Genomic DNA, 21505 nt, shown 5'->3' on the forward strand with positions numbered 1-21505 from the left:
GACAATACACGGTGGTTCGTGTCTTTAACTCCTAAACTAGGTGATGTAACAGATACGCTGCTGGCGTCAAAGATAAACACCTGGTGGTTTCTGGCTTTTTGGATGCTCCAGGATGTAATACAATTTAATAACAATAAGATTTTCAGGTGCACCAAGTGAGTTTTTTGCTTATTATATAAGGAAACACACATTTTTTTTTATTTCAGGCTTTATGTGATAATTGAAAGTTACCTTTATTTTCAACTGGTTACGCCAATTGGTGAAGTTTTTACTCCCTCCACTTCACAACCAGCTTCTTCCAAAAAGGCCCTGCACTTTTCCTAAAAACGAACTATAAAAATCAGTTGAAAAGGGCTTAACTCATCAGATGGACAAAAATACAAGTGGACGTGTCCGGGTACTTATACATCCCGACACAAAAAGACCCAATGAACAGATCTGAGAGTACTCGCAGTTATCTGACAGCTAGTTCAAAGACACTAACAACTAATAAAAAAAATCATGCATCTAAGACTAAACAATCTATCCGTACACATCCAACATCCAATGGATTTAGTGTTGAGACGTCATAAACAGACAGAGAAAAAACATGACCTGTTGATATGTCAAGGTAATGCACTATAATTGTCTTTATACTGCAATCAGCTATTTTGCTATACAGATAAAGCTATACGTTTAAACGTTAGCTTTATACGTCAATGACCTCAACTAACCTATAAGCCCCGCCTACTTACCGGAACTACTGTATTTCATCAACAACGTCACGTCACAACCATAACAACGTGTAGTAACAATGGTCAAACTTTTATGAATTTAAAACTTTTTATGTCTTCAAATTGGTAATTTATATACCATGTTTATTAAATATTATTAATCAAGTTCATTTTTCCTTTATAATTCCTTCAATTGTCAATGTCTAACCGCCTAGACTACGCTCATCGGGAAATACCCCAAAATGGTACCCTAAGAGGGAAATTCCAAACACTTTTTTTAACAATATTTGTTACATATTATTTTTAATTTTTTTTTTTTTTCGATTTCAGTATAAAAACAATATACATATAGTGTCTTGAAATATTATTTGTATTCGGCACGAAACAGGGGAAATGCTCGGTATAACCTCGTATTTCCCCCCGTTTCTAAGCCTCATACAGATAACTTTCATATTTCAAGACACTATACGTATATTGTCTAATTATACTGCAATCTACAAACAAAAAGCATTTTCAATCGTTACATTGCATGTGTTTACAATATTTTATTTTATTTAAATTTTGGGGATGATGTCAATACAGGCTATATCGACCCAAAGAGGTATATCTATATCAGGCTTATTCCTCAGTAAATATACTTCTTTCAGGTCATTATATTCTTGTATCAACCTCATACAAAGGCTATATTTGTATATTATTGTCCAAGTGCATGTTATTTCACCTATATTGGGCAATATGCGCAATTGTTTCTCCATAGGCGGTAATGGTAACGTTTTCTTCTGTAGCTCAGCCCATATCGTAAACTTGTATATATGTATGATGGCTTTTTTTGAAGCTGAGACATTTTCACATATGTGGTTAAATTTTTCGTGGTACTTAGTGTCATTCTTTTTTCCGTAAATCAGCATACCCAGAAAATCCTTTCGTGATGCGACTCTTGATGGTAAAAATTCCCTTTTTTCACACAATAATTTATTTTAAAAATTAATACTTTGAATACATATAATAACTCCATAGTTTTTACACATTTATTCTAAGGTTCAATACTTTCCATATCAACACAAATTGTTAAGCTCAGTCACTTCTTTAAAATTGAAATATGTCTTATATCACTACACAGATGTTTTTTGTTTACACACAACTTTTGTGTGTGACCGGTGAAAAATAATGTTATTCAAATTCTTGAATCAATGCATACAAACATCATAACCTTAGTCTGCTGTGCACGATTTTCTTTCTCAATTGGAGGCACATTAGGGATATTGTCCCATATGTATAAATAAATAATAATCAAAATGTAGTGTTTAACAGAAAGCAATAATTATACCTTGAGATCTTCATCCTCTTCTACTATCCAAGGGTAAGTGTAAAACCTACCCTTCAGATAAGCAAGGTAAGGCTTCTGAAAGTAGAAAAACAATTTTCAGGTATAAATCTTCGTTTAAACATGATATTAGTGCCTATGGTTGATAACACTGACTTCCATTTCATTCAGTAATTTGGTGCAAAAGGTCTACCCAGATTCATGAGACCATGATGATCGGTTCTGTTGATTTTATGTGAATTTTGTAAATTATAACAATCTTAAGAAGAATTTGAAAAATCATGAATTTAGTTCTGTCATTGACAAACCCCAATTTTTTTTACTGATAATTAAGGTCAAGGTCAGATGATATCTTCTAGACATCAATATACGCCTTACTATTGTTTATCCTAAAAGCTATTATTGTGTTAATTCTGTCAATGAGTTAAATGGTCATTTTAATTCTAAAATTCTATTATTTCTTTTAAGTTAACTTTCTTAACTCCACTGAACTCTGTGTTATGTTTCATCCATGAACACATCTCACAGTCAAATCAATTGTTCAACTATTCTAATATTGTCTTTTGTATACACAACTAAAGAGTTAAAAGATACAAAACTTGTACTCTTCAAGTTGAAAATGTACCTTCATACTTGAAGTGTCTAGATCAAGAGCAGCATTATTTAGTTTTTTAATGCTGCTCTTGATCTCTGTCATGGACTTATTCATCTCGTTGACTTGTTGCACCAGTCCCTTCAGCTCCTTCACTACAATAAAGATAATTAATCAGTTTTAATAAGTCAATTTATCAATTATTCAAAACTTGATTAAACCTGCTGCATTTTCTCAATTGTACAGAGTAAGAAACCTCAAGTATTTGTTTAAATCTTTTATGATTTTTATTTTGGTTCAAGTGAACGTTTTTAAGTGTAGAGTGTTATCCATTTTGCTGAACTAAAATGATTCATTGTTTCATTATTTGGCACATATTTAAATAGCCATGTTTCAATTCTTTTTTCTGTTTCACAAATAAAATTTTTGAACTAGAGGCTCTCAAGGGCCTGCAGTATTGCTCACCTGACTACTTGGGTTTTTGAAATCATATTAAAAAAAAAAGGATAAAATTTGGTTTGATATTGCATTCCATTCTGTGGTTTTCTAAAAGAAGACATTTGTATATTTCTCATGGATTCCTTTGTTAAACTAAGTCCACCGCTGGCAGCCATCTTGAATGATTTATCGGCTACAAAGTAACAACACTTGGTCAGCACCTCATAACGAACATTCATGCTGTGTTTGGTTTCATTCCCTTCAGTGGTTATCTAAAAGAAGTCATTTGTATGCATTTCCCATAGGGTTCTATGTTAAACTAAATCCCCTGCTGGCGTCCATCATGAATGATGGATCCGTTACAAATTAACATTACGTGGTCAGCACCTTATAAGAAACATTCATGCTATGTTCAGTTTCATTCCTTTTAGTTGGTGTCTAGAAGAAGTTCAAAATGTAAAAAGTTAAAGACGACAACGGACGCCAAATGATGAGAAAAACTCACTTGGCCCTTTGGCCAAGGTGACCTAAAAACTAGCCAATGAAAGTTTAAGATTGCCTCTTGCTGCTATGTGGTTCATCCAACCATAACTAATGTTCGGTTTTAGAGGTCCTTATATATATTTTTAGTTCTCAATAAGTTTGATGAAAATTAGCTTAGCAGTTTTTTTGGTTATTTTTTAGAATATATCAAAATCATTCCATATTAAATCATGTTAAAATGTTTTGGCAAACAGACAGAATATTGTTTTAAATTATATATATACTTTGTTCTGTACTTATGTTTTATGTAATTTAAATTTATTTCAAAATAAAATACTTACATATTCCGCGAATTTCCACACTTCCAGTACTAGTACTAGGCACATTCATGTGAATATTTCTAGCACTAGTACTAGTAGTAGCTTGTTCTTCCTGACTCTCAGGCTGAAAAAAAAATTCCAATGTTCATAAAAAAACATAGCTTTATTATATCCCCCACCTTGCACATATTTCAATTGTAAAAGTTAAATAGTTATTCCTATATTTTTTTTAAGTAAGTTAGGCATTTATTTTCTGATTTGTCTGTGACATTGCTAATATGAATAAAGACTAATAAGTTTCATTAATTTTGGTCAAGATTTGTACATAGGAAGGGCTTATGATTCTCTTTAAAGATATATCAATTCATTTAATGTTGCTATTAATGTTCAATTTCAAACAAATATACACTAGCTGTTTCAAAGTATTTATATTTTGCAGCTTTCTGAAATATTGATAATTATACATGTACATTTATAGTTGTCACTGTATATCATGAAGTGTCACATAATTTCAGTGAGGTCAGGTAAACATTTATATTTGAAAATAATCTTATATTACTTGTTGTAAAATAACATACAAACATATTCTCTTGAGATGAATATAACCCTGCCATCAGAAAAGATTTTTGAAATTATCTGGAAATATTAGAATGAAACGAAATAATTATAAGTAAGGCAAACGTTTGGCACACACTATATCAAGCAATAAGTAATAATATGCATAACTTGAATATATAGCCATGCTAGCAAAAGTCTAAAGAATGTATTATTATTTCACTTTAGAAATACCTTGATATTTATAGTTTTTTATCAGTAGGATATAAGTAGATATAGGAAGATGTGGTATGAGTGCCAGTGAGACAACTTTCCATCCAAATAACAATGTATAAAAGTAAACCATTATAAGTCAATGTACGGCCTTCAACACGAAGTCTTGGCTCACACAGAACATCAAGCTATCAAGTCCCCAAAAAATTACTAGTGTAAAGCCATTCAAACGGGAAAACCAACAGTCTAATCTATATTAAAAAAAAAAGAGAAACGAGAAACAAGTATAAATTACATAAACAAACGACAACTACTGTACATCAGATTCCTGACTTAGGACAGGGTCGACCATTTGCAGCAGGATTAAACGTTTTAATGGTACCAAACCTTCTCTCTTTTTTGAAATAATTATAGTAAAACATCACAACATAGAAAAACACACTTTAAAATATCAATAGACGACTTCACGGTTAATGACGCCATCTTGGATAGGGGGCAAACTATCATGTGACTCGTATTGTTTACTTCCGGATTTAAAAAGGCGGCGATATTAAAAAAATAAAATTGTTATAACGTCATATGTAAATTTAAGCTAAATTAGAAGGAAATGTTTTTCTAACAGGTAAATATATATACCCATAAATAAAATCTCTATCGATAATCTGAATATTTTTCAATATTTATAAGGAAAAAACGACAATGACAAGTGGGCGTGGTATTTCATCAAAATCAATAGAAAAAGTAATCAATTTTATTTTCTTGCAACATGTGGGTGGGGTAGGGGTGAAAAACAAATCTTGTAGAACAGCACAAGATATAAAATTGCAGACTGATAATAAATATTTTACTTTAAAAAATAAGAATAATTAGAACAATAAGTAAATCTGTTCAAAACATATGTAAAATAAATAGCAAAAGTTTAAATGAAGCTTTTTATTTAATAATTAAATTATGCCTAAAATTAAATGGCTGTACCCTTATGTTCAGACCTTCTTCATTTTAACTATTTTAAATAAAATGTTGTCTCTTTTTGATCCATGTTAAAATACAAAATTTCCCCATTTCTTTTGTAATTTCAGGTTCACTGGGCATAATGTGTTGTTATCTGCATGGCTTCATCCTTATCATCAGCTTTGAAATATTATGCATGCTTGCTTAATCAATGGATGTTCTGCTAACCTGTACTAACCTGCTTTATATATATCCAATCAACAACTTCTTTTCATGACTACCTGGACTTAAATCTTTGCATGTATATCTATATCTGTACTTACTAACATACATGTATATATGTATAATCATACTAATATTTCGCATCATGGGAGGAGGTGATCGGTGCAGTATTGGAATTTGTGACAATGATAGAAGATATCCAGATAAACTTGTTAAAAGGTCACATGTCTCTAATTTACAATTTCATTCTCTGCCAAAAGACCCACAACTGAGTAAATTTTGGCACGACAAAATCCGTCAAGGTAGACAAAATTATTTAGAGAGTAAAAGCGTAAAAATCTGCTCCAATCATTTTCAGGATGGCGAGAGAACCTTCCGTTGCCCTGTTCCAACACTTTTTTTAAATAACAGTGATTTGAAAACTCAAAAATCACCACATAAAAGAAATCCTTGTAAGAGAAGTGACAAAAGTGTAGATAAAAAAAGGAAACTTGCAAAATCAGGAACTGATACTAGTGAAGATTCAGTTCCAAATAGCACTTTTACTCTCTGTATAGCATCAACACAGCTAACAAGAGATGCAGATGTACATTTCTACACTGGGTTACACAACACAGACACATTTAAGGTGTTGTTTGACCATTTGAGTATGAAAGCATCTGTTATGCAGTATTGGAAAGGTCCTAGACAAACAATAAAAGAAGCCCCAATGAGATACTCATTTGAGGATGACCCAAACATTTTTCTTAAACCAGGGCCTGGTAGAAAATTAAGATTAGAGGTTGAACTTTTATTAGTTATGATGAGACTACGGTTAGGTCTACTGCTACATGATTTGGCATTCAGATTCCAAATTTCAGAATCACTTGTGAGTTCAATCATTCTAACTTGGGTCCGTCTCATGCGATTTGAACTGAGTCATCTTATAATTTGGCCATCAAAAGATGTAATCAAACAAAATTTGCCCCTTTGTTTTAAGACATTTTACCCTCATGTACGATGCATTATTGATTGTAGCGAAGTTTTTATAGAAACACCATCCAGTCTTGATACACAAGCTCAATGCTGGTCTGAATATAAGCATCACTGTACTATTAAATTTTTGGTTGCTATTACACCAAATGGAATGTTCAGCTTTGTGTCAAATTGTTATGGTGGCCGAGCCTCAGACAAATTCATTACTAAAGACTGTGGCTTCTATCTCAAACTAGAACCGAACGATCAAGTTATGGCATATAGAGGTTTTAAAATAAAGGAAGACCTTATGACTGTTCAGGCTAAACTAGCAATACCACCAAGCACTTGTGGCAGTTTAGTCATGTGTGCCACTGCAGTTACAGAAACATCTCGTATTGCAAATGTTAGAATCTATGTGGAGCAGGCAATTGGTAGACTGAAGACATTTAGATTTTTGAAGCATGAAATACCAATAGCTTGCTTGCCTGTATCTGATGATATTGTTGTCACTTGTTGTGCTATTTACAATCTGCTTGATCCCCTATGTTATATGTAATTTATTTTTACTGCTTAAGTACATTGTCATGATTGTGTATTTGTATAGTTGATATTTCTTTTTCTGAACTTTGAAGTTTATTCAAACAAAATTCTGTCATAATATATCTTCCAGTGTGAAACTGTACTAACTGGATATGCTAGAAATACTAAATGTTCAGTTCTAGTTTGTTCACAATTTAAATAATTTGCAGACAGTAGTAAATTTTTAATATTTTTTGGTAAAGACATCAACCAAGCTTTATGAATTAATTAATTGTTTACAAATCTACAGCATTAAAAACTATGCAACGATTGTTTACAAAACATTTTTTGGTAAAGACATCAACCAAGCTTCGTGCATTAAATATTTACAAATCTACAGCATTTTTGTAAACAATCGTTGCATACCCAGGATTCTTGAGTGAGATCAGTAGTTATACTGATACACTTCCAGTGGTACCAGAGATCACAACAGTCACAGTGTACACTATTGTCCTCATTTTTTACAATTTCTTCTGGCTCACAACAAACATTTTCACATTTAGGACAAAAGCATAAATCTCTATTGCCCAACAAAACAGGAACGATGTAGCTTCTGAAGAAAATGCATAGCTGTTCTTGTAATTTGAGCCATAAAGTGGAGTTGAATTCAATTTTTTCACAAAATGACCCTTTAGGTGACCATACAAAAAAATATGCCACTTTGCAACCAGTAACTGCCATTTGGGTTTGCACTTGAGTGTAATGAGTGTGTGATTGTTTTAAACGCAATTTTCCCTCATCCATTTCAAGGTAGTCCAACTTTTTCCAACCTTCTGTACTTATAGAAATATCTGAAACTGAAATTGGACATTTGATTTCCAATGTAGCTTTACTGCTACAGCAGGTACATGTAACTATAGCATCAGGACTAGCAGCAATATAAGGTCTGTCTGCCTTAACAAATAACCCACACTGATCGACTTTCAAATTCCTGTGATTTTGTGATTCCAAAATGGAAAATAAATTTCGCGCAGTGACTTCATTGTTCTTTCCGTATTTTATTGATTCTAAATGTCCAATTGATTTATATTTTCCACATACTTTCGCAACCAGTGGTGAAGTTTTAACATTTTTCTTTTTGACAATTTCTGACATTTTATACCCAACCTCATGTATAATCGATGCTGTGATTCGACCTTTTCTCTGTTCCATCCACTGTGCATTACTGCTTTGACCTCTGGTTGTAATTTCGATCAAAGCAGCTTCGTCAGATGACAATGACAAACTTTCCACAAAATCGACATCATTAATATTACTTGTAATAAATTTCTCAGCAGAACTGATAATTGTATCAGGATACTTCATTTTTTTGGTTAAAGATGGAAATCCTGTAAATAGAACTGATTTTGGCCTCACGCTATATAGAGAAGCATACAGGTTCTCTACTTCTGCATCAGTAGACACCATATGGTCTTCTCTTCTAGGATCAAATTTCATTTTAAAATTTGCATTTACATCTTTATCTTCCTGTGCAGTAGCTCCTGTAACAAATAAGTATTTATAGAATAGAACCAAAAAAAATCAATCAGATTTTATACATTATTTTTTCTGACAGCTGTATTCAAAGTAACTATACATGTATATCATGTACATGTATGTGTAGATGTGTGTTAAAATATTAGTTAGGCAGCAAATAAAACTTGAGGTCATGTATTCTAAGACCTTAGATCACAAAATATTACTATAATTGCAAAATACTTTGAAAAATATAAAGCTTACAATCAATGAATTATTTTATTCTGTATAACACTTTACATGTTTAACATATATTTAGATACTTGTATGTGTATAGCTTTTCAGTTACTTTTCATGTACCAGTATACATGTACTACACTATTGTTATTGTTTTTGTTATTATTGTCCTCTTATGGTACATTTTCCTTCTATGAACCCCTTATGAAACACCTTTAGGAGTAGAACTACATAGGTGTAGTTATATGAATTTGAAATTGTTTTAGAGTTATCTTTCTTTTGATGTGTTGTAAATATATAGAAATGTATTATTCAAAAGTTGCATGTATATACCTATTTGCTTAGCACAGAATTTTATTATACTGTCATTAATGAATTACAATGTACAATGAATTGTAATTTATATATGTACTTTTACAGTTTGGATTTATCTTTTGATTCTGTTGTTAATGTTAAAAAAGTACTGTTAATATAAGATTATGATATATATATTGTATATATATCAGTCAAATATATATGGCTTGAACAATTACAAATGCCCATTATGTACCTGAAACTTTAGACCGATTATCACATCGTAAGCTCAATTCTGACAGACGGCATGGTTTCACATCCTTCTTTGTCGAGGAATTCCATCCACAGGGTTGCGATGTACAAGCTAGGTTGTTGTATCCCATGGTGGTTGCATACTCCAGTTTGTATAAAACAGCTATAACATGGTTACAGGTTTGGGCCATCCCAGCTATACAGCTACACCAACATGATTTTATTTCATTTGCTTTTATAGAAATCCATACCTCATGGGGTTCATTCCTCACAGACTGTGATGGTGTAACTCTTGATTTTATGACAGTGTTATCACGAACAGTTGTAGATTTTATAACATCTACAAAACCAGATTCATAATAGGAATAAGCTTTCTGTGTTTTATACTTTCCTACAAAGTCTAAATCTTGTTCCTTGTTCTTCAAAATGAATGAGAAAATCATGCCTAAATCTATGGTAGGCCACAGCTTAACATCATCAGACCAAACTGAATCCAAAAATGATCTAGGATCATCTATATCTGCATTCTTCAAACGACTGGTGTACTCCTCTTTTATTCTGGCTGCTTGTTGTTGTTCAGAATACCTTAGGGGAACAGCAGATTCCCAAGCTACAAAGCATCTGGATACTAACTGTTCCTTTATTCCCTGACAAGAAAGACCTCTAGCTGATAAGTAGTCCTTGAGTTGTCCCAATGTATATGCAGCAAATTCTTGGTAGACATTTGTTGAATTGTCAGAATCCATTTTTACAGCATCTGTAAAAAGACCATTGATAAGGTTATGGTGGTATCAATTTGCTTAATGATAGAACAAAGTTTCAATATGAAATTTTTTTAACAAAGGCTGGAAATAAACAAATGTCATCAAAATATGAGGTTAGATACATGTACATTTAAAATCAGCTTTAATCCTGATATTTCCTTCAAAAATTATTAAAATTTGTACCATTTCATAGTTATGAAATTGAAAACCATAGGCTATTAACAATGTGCATATATATATTAATGTCTTCTATGACACAAAATCAAGTTAGTGTGAAGTTTTGTATCTATTGAAATGTTTAAATCGGGTGCATTTTTTTTTTACACCTGTCCTATATCAGGAAGTTGATATTCAGTGGTTTATAAGTGTGTCTTGTTATTTTTATATAGATTGAACTCTTGGTTTTCCTGTTTGTATAGTTTAACAATAGTCATTATTGGACCCCTTGATGCTTTCTGTTCAGATTGAGCCAATGCTCCCTTTTGAAGACCACTATTTGACCTTAAATGGTTTACTTTTACAAATTGTGACTTGAGATAAATGGAGAGTTGTCTCAAAGGCACTTTGACACATCTTCTTATATTTGATCACAACAAAAATAAACACTCATTAAGCAAAGGAAAAGTGTTTTATTGCTATTTGTCATCCTATTAGGTCTTCAAAAGCTACATATACATGTAGTAAAAAAAAACTCTCCCAACTGATCATTTGACATTTCACTCAGTGGGGATCATTATTGAAGATTCTATATGACAGGCCACTCTCTAATTAATTGTATAGTTTGTTTTGATCTGTTTTAACATTTACATCATAATATGTTGTATAGTAATCACTTAATATTGAGTTAGCAGTAGTTTAGTTGATCAATGTTGACAAAAAATGTGACACGCCCCTTTTTTCTATCGGGCATTTTATCTACATTAATGATTAGTATAATCAATACACAATTGAAAACAAAGTGAAATTCAACAACTTAATACTCTTTTACCTTCATAAAAGTTGAATCTTGTTTAACACAATAGTATTACATCTGTTTTGAAGCCTCTCTGTTGATATATGTTAAAATTGCCGCCATGAAAAAATCCGGAAGTAAACAATCGCTGTTTGCCCCCTATCCAAGATGGCGTCGATAACCGTGTAGTCCCGTATTGGAAGGCTTAACTCAATCAAAAAACGTAAATTAACACTATGAACGAATAACGTCCCATATATTATATATCAACAGGCTTTTCGGATGATTTTTTTTATCGCCTGGTTGTTCTTGCACCGTTGCATTTTCATGTTACATTACCGAAGCCAGTGCAAATACACAAAGTGCCTCTATGACAGATGGGGCCATCATTAAATTCGACAAATCAGAGGCAAATATGAGAGTGAAGGATTTGGTGTTTACGGGTTCACATGGACCTTTTGCGTTGATTCGCGAACTATGGATGGCGGTCCATTGTACTACGGAGAATACGGCACAAAATTAATGAGTGGTAATTCCGTCATTGGAGTATTGCATACAGATACTAAAACGACAAAGGATGACGCTTGCTCAACAGGTTTTGTCATCAAATACGTATCTGAAGGCACGGAAGTTTACGTCAAGAATAATTACCAGGGTAAAATATTGAGCAAGGAGAATCATACCAGAACAACATTTTCCGGCTGGAATTTGAATCAATAATATTTGAATTTGATGGTCTAATCAACATCCTCGATATTTTGTAAAGATATAGCGAGTTTAGACTGACTTGTTTTCTTCCATATTACACGTCTGGCATTTCTGATGAGCATTTTACTTTTTGCATATTCCTTATATAATGCCTTTTTTCATTTGTTGCAAAAATAAAGTTCTGTACTTCAAGATTTGTTGTTTAAATTAGGGTGCGACCATTAAACTTCAAGGGGGCGTTATGGGTTTTTTTTTTGTCGGAGTCAAATCGTGATCTTTTTATTTAGTTTTTCAACGCTTATCAAACGATTTATATTTCTTCAATATTTAACACATGTAACACTAGAAAGTATGGAGAAATCTGGATCTCAGAATTTATTTTGGTCATCTGCTTATCCAGAATATTTGTTTTCATCTAATAGAGGATCATAAGAAAAAAGCATAACCCCTACCCTAAACCCCACCCCGTTTTTAAAAGAAAATGGTCGTTCTCGTTTAAAACCAAAACGCAATTATTCGAAGGTCAGTTCTTAAAGCAATAAGTTTTATATCTCCGTGAACTATTATACGAAAAAATCAGGATTGAAAGATGTTGCAACTCTACTTTTCATGCGATTACTTCTTGGGATATTCAAGTAAGTCCAGTAGCTGGTACAAAATGGAAAACAACACGTTTAATAATTTATTGCGTCCGAAGGGCTTTTCTGGAAGTGGTAAATTTCATGACGTTGATTCTGGCAAAAGCGAATTGGTCAAATAGGTATAGTAGACACGACTATTGTACCTTTAAAAAAAGTGCGACTATTTCTTGTAATTACAAATAAAGAAAACAACTAATTCGAGGTTAATATTACAGTCTTCATTTGATTTGTCATACACTTGTAAGCGAAATTTTTAACATTGTCATTAAGCGGACGGTTTGTTTAGCCGTGCAACCAGGTTCAACCCAGCATTTTTTTCTTAAGCAGTCTTGTACCAAGTAAGAAAGGTGTTATCAAGTGGTGCGTTTCTATACATGTTGCTTTGGCGTTTGTTTTTGTTGCACTTTAGTGTTTCTGTTGTTCCGTTGTTTTCCTCTTGTAGTCGATGTTTTTTCTTAGTTATGGTTTGTTACCCTGATTTTGTTTTCTCTCTATTTCCCTTATTTATGAAAATGAACATTCTACACTAGCATTAAATTCAACGTTCCTATTCGGACTAGCTGTAACTGCGTATTTATACATCCAGCACAGTCAAAGTGGCAATCACTTTTGTCAAGGGCTTAAATACAAGACTCTACAAGTGTGAGGAATCATTCAATTAATGTACACCGTCGGCAGCTATTTTTGTGTTCATCATGAATACCAGGCATATAAATGTGTTTGATATATTAGGTAACACGTCAATAGATATCAAATTACCAGGCATATAATTTGATACACCAGACGCGCGTTAATATTCACGACACAACCGTAATCCTTTACACTATGATAACCTTGTAATCCCATACCCTCACCAACCTCAATTTATTTCCGTATTATTTATGAATCATAAGCATACCCTACCCCTAGATAGTTGAGATGATTGGCAGTAGCAAAACATCAGTCGTCATTCCGCTTTTTCAGATTAAAAGTTTCTTTCTATATGTCCAGTGACAAATATTTCATTCATATTTAGGACGGATTTGTATTTGATCCATTAATCATGAAATATCATACAGACAATGAACAAAAATCTAATACAGACTGGACTCACAATGAATACATGCAGAAGCATTTTAAAATGACAACTGACATAACTATTGTATATACCATAATGATATCAATTAAAAATGGCGGAAGTGAGCACATGCGATAAGAAGAGCTCCTGAAAAATTTATTATTTTGGTCTGATGCAAACAAAAGATAGATATGATACATGGCTATTGACTAAATATAGTCACTAAATGACTAGGGAAAGTATAATTTTGAACTAAACGAATATTTTATAAGAGAAAATGGCTGAAAATGGAAAGATACAATCCAAGGGAGGTAATCAAAAATGTATGTACATTGAAATGTAACAAGACATCAATTCTAGTTTGAAGGAGGGCTTTTGCCATCAGATACTTTTTTAAATTAGGAGAAAACGCTAACTATCTAGTGAAGTGGAATGACTTTGATGAGAAAGCGAATAATTTAACAATTAATGACGAGAGTAAGATTTTTGACTGGAAACTACCCCATCCCAAGTTGAATAAAACTACAGTAACAGTGTCATTCAGCAACAAAAAACTGTTTGTTATAACATTATATTACACAACTAACACGATTCTGGTACAGGGACAAAAAACGGGAGAATGGGAAAAGTACGAGAAAATATCCATAGCCGAAAGTGTAGCACAGTTTGTAGACAATCGTGCAAAGGGTCTTTTGGACATATGGACTCGAAATTTAGAAACATCCCATTTAATGACACATGGTTGACAGATAGCGAGGAAAACACTGGTACTTCAGTGGTACATGTAGAGGAGGAAAAAGTAGAAAATAACGAAAAAGAAACTTCCGAGAATGAGAAAGGTATACAAAGAGACGAGTCGACAGCTGATTCAAAATCAAAACAAAAGAATGACGTAGAAAAATGTAAACACGACGGAAAAGAAACAAACAAGTCTGAAAAAGATGATTTGACGGGTCTTCAAAACAAAATAAGAGAACAAACTGAAGATATTGACAACATAAAGACAGTGTTGCACAGAATTGAACAAAACCAGGTAGATCAAAATTTGAAAATTTCGTTTCTGAAAGAGATTTGTGTAGAAATAAAAGAAAATGTTACAAAAATGTCAGAGAAAGGAAGTACACACGGTGAGTTAGATGAAATAATAAAAACTGACCAAGCAAAGACAAAAAAGAAAGTAGAAGAAAACAAAGGTGAGATAAGGCAAATAAACATTGAAATGTTAGACTCATTTGTGAATGAAATAACATCAACAGTAACAAGAATAGCAGATAAGGCTAATGAAAGCTTAAGGAATGTAGAAACAAGATGACAAAATTACATGACATCACAATAGAAACAATAAAGGAAGAGATTTCAAAAACACAAAAACAAGACAGGGAAGAGATGGAACAAAAAGACATAGAGCTTGAAATGGAAGAAAAAACAAGAGAAAAGAGAATGAGAAAAAACAGCAATGATAACAACTCAAGCTTAGATACAAGTAATAAGACACAAGAAATACAGGCAAAAACAACTAATAGAGAACATCAACAGGATAAGGAACAAGATCTCTGGATTATAGGATCTTCCATTATCAAGGATATCAACAGTCGCAGAATGTATAGGAACCGAGCAGTGAAGATAACAACATTTACGGAGCGACACAATTTTTGAAGTCGGGTAAAGTGAAAACAAAAAATGTTATGTTCCAAATTGGTTCAAATGATTTAGACACAAAAGAAGCAGAAGAAGTACTATTAGAAATAGAGAAATTGGTAGATGAAACTAAGAAAATATTACCGAAATCAACAATTGTGATAGGCGAATTGCTTCCAAGATATTATAAAGATCACAGATTATCACTAAAATATGAAAAAAGAGAGCTGTTTATAACAGTATTGTTAAAGAATTTTGTAATGAGAAATCTATTGAATTTGTTACATATGCTAATTTAAAGTTTATTGATTTCTATGATGGGGTACATGCTAGTGAGACTGGTGTTAAAATTATGGTATCAAACATGAAAAAGGTTCTTAACACCTTATTAGGTATAAAAAATTGAAGGTGACATTTCAGAGAATGACAATCATAGGGGTAAATATTATAGTAACCATGGCAATGGAAATAGAAATTTTAATAACAGGTTTATAGATAGGAGACAATATAAAGATAAAACTCAAGATGTAAGATATCAAAGATATCCATACAATGATGACACACAGCTGTCATGGCAGGGTAATCATTATAGTTACAACAATGTGACGTCACAAAACGTGAATAACAATTATAGATACAACAATCACACAACACAAACTAACAGCAGGGATAACATGTTATCACTTATAGAATGTATGTTAAAAGAAATGAAAAACACATAGTTCTTTGTTTTGAACTACATGTAATTGAAAAAGCTAAATGATATTCTAAACAATTGATATATATAGCAAAAACAGGTGTTTATTGTTGTTATATTTTTTATTTTTGTTTTTGTTTTTGTTCAGTATAGTTTTTAATTGGGTGGATTTCAATATTACCCTCTATAAAAAAATCTTTGAAATCAGGGATGTAAAATTTTGCATCAATGTTGAAAAGATATGTTTAATCTAATTGTTTTAAAGAATAAATACAGTTCAATATAGTTAATAATTTTTTAATTTTATCAGCTTAATGAAAAATATCTTGTATGATATATATGAGAAATAAGAATTGGTCATTTTCTGATTCATAACAAAAATAAAATTAGCTTTAAAAGTTATTAGAAACAACCATATAAGATACACACTTGTGTATCAATTATTTTTGTTCTTTAATAAGAGACTTAACAGATATTTATTTATTCAAACATTTCTATTATCTGTAAAAGAAATTAATATAAGATTTGATTATATTGTATGGAAGTGAAAGGCTTGGAAAAACAAAAATTACAAAGAGTAAGTCTAGAGTTATCTTTCTTTGTATGCAATACATTTGTATCTTGCATTGCAATGTGAGTATAAATGTATATATATATATATAATTTAAAAGTTTACAAGTGTAATTAACTTGAATTTTAAGTACTTGTATGGTTTATTATAAGAATATTGAAAAATTTACAATATTATAGTTTTTATCTCAAGATGAAGTTAGCTCAGACCAAAATAATGGAGTTTTTATATATATAAATTTTATGGTATCTAGGAAAGAACAGCTTTCTATTTCATCATGGAATGTTCATGGCCTTGGGGACAAGATAGATGATCCATTCTTTTTAAATAATATTAAAAGTGATACTAATATTTTATTAGAAACCTGGAAAGGAGAATGTGAGGAATTCAAAGTAAAGGGATTTAACTTAATTTCAAAATGTCGTAAAAAGAAAAAAGGGTCGAGACGATATAGTGGGGGTATAATAATTTACATTAGAAAAGAATATATGAAGGGAATTAGTTATTTAAAGGATGCTTCACTATCAGAAAATAGACTTTGGTTGAAGGTGGATAAATATTTTTTCGGTTTATCAGACGACATTTATATATGTGCTTCTTATATTCCTCCAGTTTCATCTACACATTTTGAAAATGAAATTTATTATGCTTGACCATGAGTTAAGCACTCTATCTAGTAGAGGTAAGATATTGGTTATAGGAGATTTAAACTCCAGAACAGGAGAATTACCAGATTATATCAAAAATGATTCTTTACAGATAAATAATTTTGATGGTTCAGATTTACTACCACCAGACTATGCCATTGATATAGAAAACAAGAGAATTAACCAAGATAAAGTTTTAAATACACATGGTAAAAATCTTTTGGGTCTCTGCTTGTCCTCGGGGCTACGTATAGTAAACGGAAGGTTATTAGGAGACTCATTAGGTTATTATACTTATATGTCTAAAAATGGTTTTAGCATTTAAATCCTCCACGAAAATTTCTGCTTTTACAGTATATATATATATACACAATCATTCATTTACAGTAAATATTCCAGTCAAAAATAATAAACAATATAACTATATTTCACACCCCACGAAAATTAATGTTTCTACAGTATGTGAAATATAGTTATATTGTTTATTATTTTGTATGTCACAAACTTAATGTTTAAAGTTTACATGGCAATAAATATTTGAAATTTGAATAATATAATCATTGAAATGGTCATATTTATAAATTTCCTGTCTACAAAACTTTTGAATTTTTGGAAATACTAAGGCTTTTTTACCTCAGGAAAAGACAACCTTAGCTGTAGTTGGTAAAACTTTTAGGAATTATGGTCCTCAATGCTCTTCAACTTCATACTTTATTTGGCCTTTTTAACTTTTTTGGATTCGAGCGTCACTGATAAGTCTTTTGTAGACGAAACGCGCATCTGGCGTAAATACAAAATCTAATCCTGGTATCTATGATGAGTTAATTTAAGCAAGAATGAAAAAAAAGAGTACACTTTCTATTTCTAATTTCCATCATATACTACAATCTTATTTTTGTGGTTTTAAAAGGTCACAGAGAACGATGTCTGCTTCCTTCACTTGATAACTAATCTCCGTCAATGTCATACAGCAAATATATTTCTTATTGTGTTCTCCGTCAATGTCATACAGCAAATATATTTCTTATTGTGTTCTCCGTCAATGTCATACAGCAAATATATTTCTTATTGTGTTCTCCGTCAATGTCATACAGCAAATATATTTCTTATTGTGTTTTCCGTCAATGTCATACAGCAAATATATTTCTTAATGTGGCAATCACAAGAACTTTTATTATCCAAAGTAATGTTCAAGGGGGAACAAGTATTATGCCAAACAAATATATGCAACATTTAGGAATTTTTGGTCCTCAATGCTCTTCAACTTCGTACATTATTTGGCATTTTTAACATTTTGGATTCGAGCGTCACTGATTAGCCTTTGAAGACGAAACGCGCGTTTGGCGTAAATATAAAATTTAAATCCTGATATCTGTGATCAGTTTATTATTCACAACAACCAAACATTATTTACAACAGCATCCAAAATAATAGCACTATTCAATTGTTTGATAATCAAAAACACGATTACGGTACTGCGGTTACGTACGTTGACGTTGATTTGTTCTTTTAACGTTAAAATGTTTTATTTTTCTTTAAGAAAACAGGTAGAAGTAAAAGTAAAACGTTCATTCTAAGAAAACATTTTTCTTCATATTTTGATTATTTTGGTACGGTTTTCCTGTGCTTCTAAATTCATCAAACGATTCTTTATTGGAGTTCAAATACTATAAAATAAGACATCACGTGACTCTGTTGACGTTGGAGAACGGCCATTTTGTGTTATATAGCCCCATATAAAATCAATAGGTGTTTTAATTAAGTTCAGTTTTGTCATAGATCTGACCCGTTTTCTTTTGCAACCTAGATCCTTGATATTCGAACAGATAGATAACAAAGGTACCATGATTATAATTTAGTACGCCAGACGCGCATTTCGTCTACATAAGACTCATCAGTGACGCTCATATCAAAATATTATAAAGCCAAACAAGTACAAAGTTGAAGAGCATTCAGAATCCAAAATTCCAAAAAGTTTTGCCAAATACGGCTAAGGTTATCTATGCCTGGGATAAAAAAAAATCCTTAGTTTTTCGAAAAATTTAAAGTTTTGTAAACAGGTAATTTATAAAAATTACCACATTATTGATATTCATGTCAATACAAAAGTGTTGACTACTGGGCTGGTGATACCCTCGGGACAAAACGTTCACCAGCAGTGGCATCGACCAAGTGATGTAAATAGTTAGCAAAGGTACCAGGATTATAATTTAGTACGCCAAACGCGCGTTTCGTCTACATAAAATTATACCAAACAATGCTGGCTCTGATAGTTTAATCATTGATATATTTTGTCCCTGGACATTCGAAAAAATTCGCACGTGTTCACTTCATTTTCTTGTTGACTCAATGTTAAATCTAGCGACCCCACATTAGCTTGAAATTCAAATTCTCACATTCCGTAAATAAAAGTAAAAGTTTTTAACTCGATTGATTATATTATAAATGATAAAAGGCAAAGTATTCTACTTACAGTCTAAAGGAAGGTTAGTGTTGCCCCACATCGATTAAAAAAGTTATTTGATTTCAAAATATATTGAGAAAAAGTTTTTTTTTAGTGTGAAATGACAAAATAGCAGGAACATATATTTTGACAGATAAACTTTTCCCAGAAATCAGTTTACATGAAATTTATAATAGAATGGTTTTTCCCTATTTTTTTTTTTTTTTTTTCTCTTTTTCTGTATAATTAATTTTGTTTTGAAAAATATGTAAAATTCTTTTTACAGAAAAAAAAAATGTTGCCCAACAATATATAAATGCTTAACGAATAGGTGAATTTGGATTAAGATGATAATGTTACATAACAACAAATTGCCAGACAATGCAAAGGAATAGGAATGTGTCTTACAAAAAGCCACCAGGTGACATTAACATCCTGTGTAAACATGTATATTTTACTAGATAACATTTTTGTTCGCTTTGGAGATTCCGTATATCGTCAGATTATCGGAATTCCAATGGGGACTTACTGTGCACCACTTATTGCGGACCTGTTTTTGTATTGTTATGAGTTACAATTTATGACAAAAATAAGCAAAGACCCATCGAAACAACATCTGATAAACAAATTTAATAATACTTTTAAATATTTGGATGATATTTTGGCTCTAAATAATGACGACTTCAGTATGTATATTAATAAAATTTATCCTGTTGAACTTACTTTAAATAAAGCTAATACTAACAATGACCACTGTCCTTTTCTCGATCTTGATATCTATATCACTAATGGAAAGCTGAATACTAAAATTTATGATAAAAGGGATGATTTTTGATTTCCTATCGTTAATTATCCGTTTTTAGATGGTGATGTTCCCTTGTCACCATCTTACGGTGTTTATATATCTCAACTTGTATGATTCGTTCGTGTATGTAACAATGTTTTCGATTTTAACGAGAGAAATTTATGTATTACTGAAAAATTATTACACCAGGGTTTTCGATATCACAAACTAGTCAAAACATTTACTAAATTTTATCAACGGTATAAAGACATCATTCGTAAATATAGCTCAACATGCAGACTTCTAATACGTTCAGGTATTTCACATCCAATCTTTTATGGTAATATTCTTTATAAAGCACAAAGGTGTCAGTATTCACCTCAGAAACTTACAAAACCTTTGAATAGACTTATTAAGAAGGGATATAATTACGATACTGTTGTCAAGTCATTAAAGATTGCATATTTTGGCGTTAATATTGAGTCACTGATAAGGTCTTTGCATCGGAACTAAACACATTTATTCTAAAAACAGTTGTTGGCATGACACGGGTTATGTTCTTCTCATATATGTTATGATGGTATAATACTAAACCCCTAACGGGAAGGATTGTGCCTGATGTTCATATGATGAAATCATAATCTTTCAGTCAGTTTAATTGAAGTCTGGAGCTGGCATGTCAGTTAACTGCTAGTAGTCTGTTGTTATTTATGTATTATTGTCATTTTGTTTATTTTCTTTGGTTACATCTTCTGACATCAGACTCGGATTTCTCTTGAACTGAATTTTAATGTGCGTATTGTTATGCGTTTACTTTACTACATTAGTTAGAGGTATAGGGGGAGGGTTGAGATCTCACAAACATGTTTAATCCCGCCGCATTTTTGCGCCTGTCCCAAGTCAGGAGCCTCTGGCCTTTGTTAGTCTTGTATTATTTTAATTTTAGTTTCTTGTGTACAATTTGGAAATTAGTATGGCGTTCATTATCACTGGACTAGTATATATTTGCTTAGGGGCC

At 31.8% G+C, this 21505-nt stretch overlaps 3 protein-coding genes across 3 annotated transcripts; 1 reads left to right on the top strand and 2 right to left on the bottom strand.

The window, feature by feature from the left end:
- Positions 1-239: 239 nt before the first annotated feature.
- Positions 240-4484, bottom strand: LOC139525085 (uncharacterized). Its single transcript, XM_071320267.1, has 5 exons — positions 4449-4484; positions 3892-3994; positions 2663-2784; positions 2041-2115; positions 240-320 (listed from the first exon to the last, which is right to left on the bottom strand). The coding sequence occupies exons 1-5, from the start codon at positions 4482-4484 to the stop codon at positions 240-242; spliced, it is 417 nt and encodes a 138-aa protein (XP_071176368.1).
- Positions 4485-5956: 1472 nt separating this feature from the next.
- LOC139525086 (uncharacterized) lies at positions 5957-7324 on the top strand. Its single transcript, XM_071320268.1, has one exon. It carries the CDS (start codon positions 5957-5959, stop codon positions 7322-7324), a length of 1368 nt encoding a protein of 455 aa, XP_071176369.1.
- Positions 7325-7516: 192 nt separating this feature from the next.
- On the bottom strand, positions 7517-11458 carry LOC139523641 (uncharacterized). The gene is made up of 3 exons (XM_071317807.1): positions 11338-11458; positions 9590-10342; positions 7517-8828 (listed from the first exon to the last, which is right to left on the bottom strand). The coding sequence occupies exons 2-3, from the start codon at positions 10329-10331 to the stop codon at positions 7666-7668; spliced, it is 1905 nt and encodes a 634-aa protein (XP_071173908.1). The 5' UTR covers positions 10332-10342; positions 11338-11458; the 3' UTR covers positions 7517-7665.
- Positions 11459-21505: the final 10047 nt, after the last annotated feature.

This window comes from Mytilus edulis, chromosome 5, assembly GCF_963676685.1.
Source record: "Mytilus edulis chromosome 5, xbMytEdul2.2, whole genome shotgun sequence".
Classification (NCBI taxonomy): domain Eukaryota; kingdom Metazoa; phylum Mollusca; class Bivalvia; order Mytilida; family Mytilidae; genus Mytilus; species Mytilus edulis.